General features: G+C 47.2%; 1 protein-coding gene across 1 annotated transcript; it reads right to left on the reverse strand.

The window, feature by feature from the left end:
- Nucleotides 1-296: 296 nt before the first annotated feature.
- On the reverse strand, nucleotides 297-7,105 carry FNDC5 (fibronectin type III domain containing 5; the record flags this gene model as incomplete). Its single annotated transcript, XM_009579717.1, has 5 exons — nucleotides 297-514; nucleotides 1,335-1,468; nucleotides 4,897-4,989; nucleotides 6,465-6,663; nucleotides 6,968-7,105. Coding segments are annotated over 5 exons (606 nt in total), but the record flags the coding sequence as incomplete, so codon positions are not given.
- Between the last annotated feature and the right edge of the window lie 869 nt (nucleotides 7,106-7,974).

Consider the following 7,974-nt stretch of genomic DNA (forward strand, 5'->3'; position numbering starts at 1 on the left):
CTTTCCTCCTTTCTTGCTTGGAGAGGAGTGACAGTGACTGATGCCTGAGCTCACATTAATACTGTCAAGATGTAGTGACAGTGAGACAAAATAAAGATACAACAAAACCTTGTACATTTCCAAAGACAGGAAAATTGCTCCAGAAGATGGAGTGTGAGGGTGGAGAGCAGCACGTGAGAAGTTGCTCCAGCGCAGGTGATTCATGAGTCCAGTACAGGATCACCGGCAGCAGCTGTCTCACTGATGCTTTTTTCCATCTTAATTGTTTGCTTGGGTTTCAGGGTTTTTTGCAGGATTTTTCTTTCTGGCCAGATGTTTTGCAGAACACAGACAAGGAGGTGTATGCCAGCAAGTGACAATCACTAGGTCTCTTTCCAAATCGTTCCAACAATATTTCACCTCCCTAGTCATCAAGGCTCAGAGGCAGAAAGTGAGAGTGAGGAATGGAGTCCATCTATCAGATGGCAGGCTGTCACGCTTCAATGATATTCACTGAGGGCTTGTTTTTTGGAAACTAGAAGAGAAGAGGAGACAAAGGAAGAATAGGAATCACTAGAGAGGGGAAAAAAAAACCCCATCAGAGATCAGTGCAGTGTGGTGGTCAATTTTTGTTTTTGTAAAAGTTCTTGTTCCCATCCCCTCAGGATAATGAAAAAGGGCCAAAGTTGAGGCTTTAGGGTTGCATGGTTCATCACTGTCTGCTTCTGCACGAGCATGAATTAGTGGACTATTTCAAATAATAAATGTGAAGTGGTGGGGATGTGCCAGAATGCAAGATGTGGATAGAAACACAAGAAAGTTAAATTAATTGAAATAAGTTGGTATAAATTATAGGCTTGAGTCTGCTTACGTTACAGATATGGCATACCTTTAACATCATGTGTATTACCAGCCATGTTCCTGCTTGATCAGCTCTTCAATTAATTGCAAGAGTAATATCTGCTTTACCACATGCCACTTAAGGGCTGCTGTGGGGGTAAGGACCCAAGCAGCTCAGGGACTGCAGCATCGCTCAGTGCATTTTTCTTCCAGAGATATTCAGGTATTTGAGAAATATGGATTGAAATCTGTTTTACTGATGGATGTGCAGGCTAATCCAGAGGTAGGAGTGAAGTGCTGGTGTCCTGATGCATCTGGGAGGCTCAGACCACTAACCAAGCAGTGGTACTGGCATGTGTGGATGTGAAGGGGTGTTTCCTTTCTGTATCGCAGCTGGAGGGAGGAGGCTGGAGTGAAGATGTTTAACAGAGGCTGCTTTTTGGGTAATTTAGCCAAAGCCTGGCTGGAAGTTGATTGTCTGCCCCGTCCCCCACTGCGTGCCAGCAGCATCTCACCTTGCTGCGGAGGAGCCCTCCGCTCTGGTGCTCGGGAGTGCTGTTCTCCGAGGCGCTCTTGACTTTCTCCTTGCTGTTATTTGGCTCATTATCTTTGATGATATCGTACTGTCTGCAAAACAGGGCGATCACCCCTAACAGGAAAAAGCATTAGTGATCACACAAATAAGCTCAGGCCCTGGAGCCTGCAGAGATCAAGAGATCCCTTGCTTGCCAGCCGGCTTCGTGCCTTCTGGTAGAGATCTCAGCAGCAATCACAATTGCTCCTAAGGATCATTTCCTAACACAGCTAGTCAGCCCTCTGGTTGTTTCCTTCTCGATGCCTAATTCCATACTAAACTAGTTAGGCAGAAGGACAGAAGATTAATTATATTCCAACTTCCCTGTCATTAAATGGGACAAGTGTTTTAAGCCCTACGTTTGGATAGCGATCAACACTAACTGTGCGGTTAAATGGGATCTGTGCTTTCAAACACAGGAGCTCCTGGAATTTTTCGTTAGTGAAAATGTGTCCTCTTATCTTTCTCCTCTGGGGTGAAGAGAAGGAGCTGGAGCTGGCAGATGAGAGGCAGGTACCATACCTGCCTGCATGTGATACAAGCCAGGGCCTTTTGAGCAGCAGGACAACATCTGCAAATATGCAACAGTGACGGCAGCAAAGCTGCCAGTGGAAATTTCCTCCCACACACGCAGGCACATGAAAAGCAGGGGCAGCCTTGACACATAAGACGACTGCAGATGTCTTTCTCGGAAGCTTTTATATGACATTTTGACCAAGTAACTTTGCCTGCAGATTCCAAACGCAGAGGTTAAGCAGACACAGGCAGATGCTGCTTCTCCCTTACTGAAAAATATTCCAGCTCCCCTAATAGCAATACATACGTAAAGCTTTCAGCAGATCATCACAAACCACTTTATAAAGCGAGGTGTTGTTATGGCAGCTGCCCCCAGGTGTTACTGATAAACAGTGGTCCAAATTCTTGCTTGCTTGTGTGAACAAATGCCTGATCCTAGGACAGTAGGTTAACAGAAGTCACACTTTCTGTGATTTCTGGTGGTAAAACTGCGGCACAGAGAAGCAAGGTGTGTGAACAGTACCAGAAAGATAGACGGCACAAGAGCTGGAGTCTTGTCTCAGTTCAGAGCCCTGGGCACAGACCGGTTGCAGTTTGCATTTGCTAAAACATCGTCATACATTCAGGTTATGGTCAGGCAAGGTTAAGGGTTGTATATTGAGTCTTTATAAAGAACCCACTAGATGTAGAGAGATTTTCCCTCCACCCACTTTCCTTTTTAAAGGTAAGTCGTCTGTCTAGAAGGGAAATTGTGGTATTGGCAAATTCTTTGTTCAGATGCTGATCAGAGTTTTAGATGATACTATAGTGGGAGATGAATCAGTTGTTCAGTCGCTTCAGGTAATTATTCATGATTGTTTTTACTGGCAGGGCATTTAAATTTGAATGTGCACAGCTAAAACTTGACATAAATGCTGAAAAGATCATGGACTAGAGGTTTTGGAAGCCTTGTAATTTAGTTTAGATTTTCATTTAGTTATCATCGTTAACAATAATTGCTGTCCAGTCTCTGGAAATGCAAATAATGCATGGTAAACTCAGGACTTCCAGGGCAAAAAAAAAAATTATACGTGGATCTGATTCTGTCCCCTGGATTTGCTTGTAAGAAACCTTGCAGAACTGTACAGGATACAGTTAATCCCTCCGTCCCCCTCGTTTGTGACAGATCTCAGATCAGTGACTGGTTTCCTCTTCACACCTCTCCCTGGAGGTATCTCATCTCAGCAGAATCTAGCATAAATGGACCAAATCCTCTGTTGGAGTAAACTGAGGCAACCCCTATCAGTTCAGGATTGTTACGGTTTACAGCAGCAGAGATGACAGACCGTCTTTAAAGGACATAATGTTATGCTCACCACTGAAACTATGAGCTGTCAGTCATCAGCCACTCGATACTATGGTGGTGGGTTTCTCTTCTGACTGAGGAATATTCTCTGTGTGACTGTTTACAGGCTCCGTGTGTGGAAAAGTGGTTTGCCTGGGACAAGAGGACTAAATACCAAGTGGCAAAGGTTGTCTTTTATGGATCATAGATTTACCATAGCACTAATTTCCTGGCCTGCCAATTTCCTTGGGTCACCTGAACCATTCCCCCTTGGGCAATGTGCTGTGTGACTCGCAGGGAGCAAATGTTGTTTCATTAATGTTTTATGTTGCAGCAGGAGCAGCAGCTGACTGGCAGCCAGGGGAGGCTGAGGCTCTAAATAGAAAACAAACATGTGCAAACTTTATTTCCCATTAACTCATGCATGTAATTTCCAAGCTGAAGGGCTGGCTGCAGCCACTTCAGACATGCTAAGCTGATGGAGCAGGAGTCAGAGGCATTTTTCTCTCCCTATCTGCTAGTTTAAAACATATGAGCGAGATCTGTCCTAGGTACAATTTGCTATAAGCTCTATTGAAATGTGGTCCCAAACTCATGTTGGAAAACTCTTGGTTCTCTTTGGAAATTTAATTTATATGTTTATGACTTTCTGTAACACAGTGAGGGATCTTCATATTGAAGGAGCACATTTATCTGATGCTCTGTTAGAGGCTGTGTTAGAGTGTGTGCCTAGCTATGCCTGTCACATCTCACAGCAGAGTGGCCCTGGGATGGCTTTACTGCACCTCCCATAGCACTGGGTGCTCTCAGCTGCAGCTGGGCATGTGATCTTGCTTATAAAATCATATACTACAGTAGCCGTCTTGTAGCAGAGCCTCTGCTTGGATTAAAAGGATTAGCGGCCACAAGGTGTAAGGAGGACTAGGGTGGAATTTCAAAAGATTGCCAAAAGTTTGGCTCCAAAGCACCCTTTTGGATAGCAGCTTTCAGCTAGTGCTAGTCCTTCCTCCTCCCACCGTCCCAAGCTCATGTAGACTTTTCCTTCCTTTCGGTTAATATGTCTCTGCTAAGGTCCCTCCTCTTCCTATTAAATACTATTCTTTGTATTTTAATAGTGGATGTTGAAAGGATCTGGGTTTATTGGTATTTTGATGTTCGGGGCCATTTGTTCTTTCAATGCTTTCATTATTTTAATTGATTTTGAAGTGGGTTTTAGTGTATCTGTAACAGTGGGTGTTGAGAACGAGACTCTTAAATTTCTGTTTTGCTTGAGAGTTGGAGTCATATAATAGCCAGATAATTACAGTGTCCTGTATCATCTGAAGGGCTTGAGGTGTCCTATTGGATGGCTGAGGGCGTTATCATCAGTGCATTCTGGAAAAATTGAGATTACAGGATTAGCCACGGGGAGTTAGGCAATTGGTTCATCAAGTCCGTTATCTACTTCGTGCTGGACCAGATCAGACCACTGATTCACCTGCTTTTGGCACTGCCTGACTTGTGATGCTGCAGAGGGAACTAAGGTGCCCTTACAGCTGAATGTACAGTACTCTTTATGGGAGGAAGGGTTTCTTTTCAGGTCTTACATGATTACACATGCAAACCAAGCAAGCCAGCAGGCCCTAGGGATGTTACGTGCTTTTGACAGAAAGATTGAACTGACCTGCCCACATAAACAACACCACAACAATGATGAGAATTTCCCCCGCTCGCAGCTGTTGGTTTTTCTTCGCCATCTCCTTCATTGTCACCTCATCTGCACAAGAGGAAAGAGAGATCATGAAACCTAACCGCATGGCTCAGGCTGCACTAGACACTGGTTTAACAGTACCCTTGACTCAATCATCAGTGCGTCGGGGTCAAAGCTAGCAGGGAGAGAATACTCGCCTGTCAGTCATGCCAGGAGCACGAGCTGCACTTTGAACTTGCAGACCATCAGCTGCTCTGCAGCAACTGCCCCTGACCACCTGCAGGAGATGGGGCAAGGGAGGAGCAGTGAGACAGGATCAACAGGCAGTTACCACAGAAGAGCTGCCATGGGGTAAGTCCACATGTTATCTGGCCTCGTGGCGACTCGCTCTGCTCTGTCTCTGGTCTGTCTTAGTGCTGTCTGTGCCTGTCACAAAGCCTTGCATGCTTCAGCGGTTCCTCTCCCAGCTCAGGAGTGTGGAGCCTGGCATGATATTTTTCAGTGGGATTCAGAAATGAGTAGAGCCTTTTTGCAGGGCATAATGCGCCTGCTTGGCTTCAAAGTGCTAAGATTACAGTTCAGGCCTCCAGGGAGAGAAGCAATGCTCCTCTTAGTGCTTTCAGATGAACAGCAATTCAGTATTTACAGACACCAAAATCATTTTAGCAGAAAGAGTCAAGAACTCACAACATCCTAGGAACCGCGGCCAAAAGCCCTGCAACAGGCTGGGTCCTCAGCAGGCAGGCAGTAACCCTTTACATCCCAGACCCTGTACTCCCTAGCCCTTTTTGTAGCAGAGATTCTTGCTGCCAGAAAACCTTCAACAATCTGGTTTGGCTTAAGAGGAACAAGTGAAGGAGCTGCCGGTGAGGAAGTGCCTGATTTTTTCCATGGAGATATTCAAAACCCAACCGGACATCATCCTGGACAACCTGCTCTAGTTGACCCTGCTTGAGCAGGGGTTTGGACTAAGTGATCTCAAAAGGTCCCTCCCAACCTCAGTTTTCTATGATTCTGTGATTTGGCAGAAATATTTGAAATGTAAGAAAAGTGGCAGTGTCTGGGTGTATTTCCCCCTGCTGTCCTGGAATCCAAGCACAGGAGGCTCAGCGAATCCCCCCGAGTGCCCGGAGAGCACAGTGGTGGTGTGCCCACTGCCATCCAGGGGTCTATTTCCACAGGAGTTCACAGGCTGCTCAGGAATTTCCCCGGGCATTCTCCACTTGCAAGGTTGCTGGACACACAGTTCCCAGTCTGGAAACCTTCTCCTCCTCACTTTGCCTGTTAAATTTCATCTGAAACGGGAGAAATGAACAGCCAGCCTTTGGCAGCATCTCCCTATCGCTTTGTGCACCCGTCAGCCTTGTCTGCTGGGTACGCTCAGGGCATCCCGCTTGTTCACGTGGGGCTGGGAGAGGGCACTCAGCCCTGCGTGCGTTTAACCCGGCCATTCTCATTGCACAGGATACTGCTTTCCTCTCTGCAGAGCCCTACGCTGCCTGGGCGTCCCAGGGGCCACACAGGAACTCACCCACACTTGCCTTTATTTTTAGAGGCTAGTTTCTCAGCTTCCCTGGGGGTCTTGAAGAGGACTGGCTCACTGGCAGGGCTCTGGCCTTGGATGCTGATGGACTGGACATGCACAATGTACTCAGTGTCCTCCTCTAGGTCCCAGAGGGCACAGGAGCGGGTGGTGGTGTTCACCTCCTGGATGAAGCGCAGCATCCGCACGTCCTTCTTCTGGAAGCCGAGAGAGGAGAGCACAGAGTGGTGGAGAGGCCTCCCGTGTGCACTGCTGTCATCTAAGACCACTGCTTCCTGCCCTGTCCACCACAGACGTGGAGACCATCGGACCCTTTCCTCTCTGCAGCTACCAATACGTGAAGCGCTGCTGCAAAGAGGACGGGAAGCCAAGTCCCCTCCCAGACCACGAGGGACAGGACGAGAAGGAATGGGCTTAAACTGCAGCAAGAGAATTTGGAAACTGAGGGGACCTGGGGTGAAGATGAACATGACCGAAACTGGGTAACTGTCGGCACCATACCTGTTGGGAAATTGCAAATCCAATGACAACTTCATCTTCCAGAACATCCCAAGTCACAACGGCTGAGTTGGCTTTCAGGTGTTTGACTGTGACATTTACTGGAGCCGACGGACTGTCTGCAAGGAGGGAGAGCAGAGCCTTTACAGAGGCAAAGTCACAGCCGCGGGCAGGAGACAGAGCAAGGGCAAGGAAGGGAGTAGGAAAGGACCTTGTTCACGGTCCTTCTTGTATATGGTTCTGGATACGGGACCTGGAAATTGCAGGTACTCCATGTCTTAATTACCAGTGAGGTTCTAGGAGATCCCTGCTGAGAATATGAGCTGTATTAGACACGTGTGAAATAACTGACCCTTGGAAAGAGTTTCTTTTGACAACACGGCAGACCACCAAGTAGCTCATTCATCTCATCCTTCCCAGCCACGCACCACGTTTTCTCTGTTGTTTCCTGTTACAGTCTGACAGTGACAGCTGGGAGGATGCACCATGTTTTCTCTGTTGTTTCCCGTTACAGTCTGACAGTGACAGCTGGGAGGAAATGCAAAATCTGCCTTGGAAGTATGAAAACTGAATGCTTTGATGAGCATTCTGGAGGTTTGAATTTCAGGAGTAGTAAATGGCAGTGTTTCTTTTGCTTTTCCCTGTTCGTTTGACAGAAAATTTTTTGTACATGTTTTGTGGCTGATGGGCTGTCTCTCAGGTGGTTGGAGGACATCCAGCAACCATCCGCTTACAGCTAACAGGACAGAACATGCTGCAACAGCACGGATGGACCATTGTAATGTGAAAAGGGCAGGCCATGAAAGCAGTAGCCCGAGGCTCCGTGTTTATTCCCAACTCCAGAGCGCAGCTGAGTTTCCAACTGCAGGGTGGATCTGCGTAGCTGCCAGCCTTGCCAAAGTGAGCTGGGCTGTGATGTACCAGCTGGGCTCCTGCACACCCTCACCGGGAGCCTCTTCCCAAGGGAGCTGCACATTGCAAAGCCCTTCTTGGCATCTCAGGGGGAAGGT

This window comes from Fulmarus glacialis, unplaced genomic scaffold, assembly GCF_000690835.1.
Source record: "Fulmarus glacialis isolate BGI_N327 unplaced genomic scaffold, ASM69083v1 scaffold13296, whole genome shotgun sequence".
Classification (NCBI taxonomy): Eukaryota; Metazoa; Chordata; class Aves; order Procellariiformes; family Procellariidae; genus Fulmarus; species Fulmarus glacialis.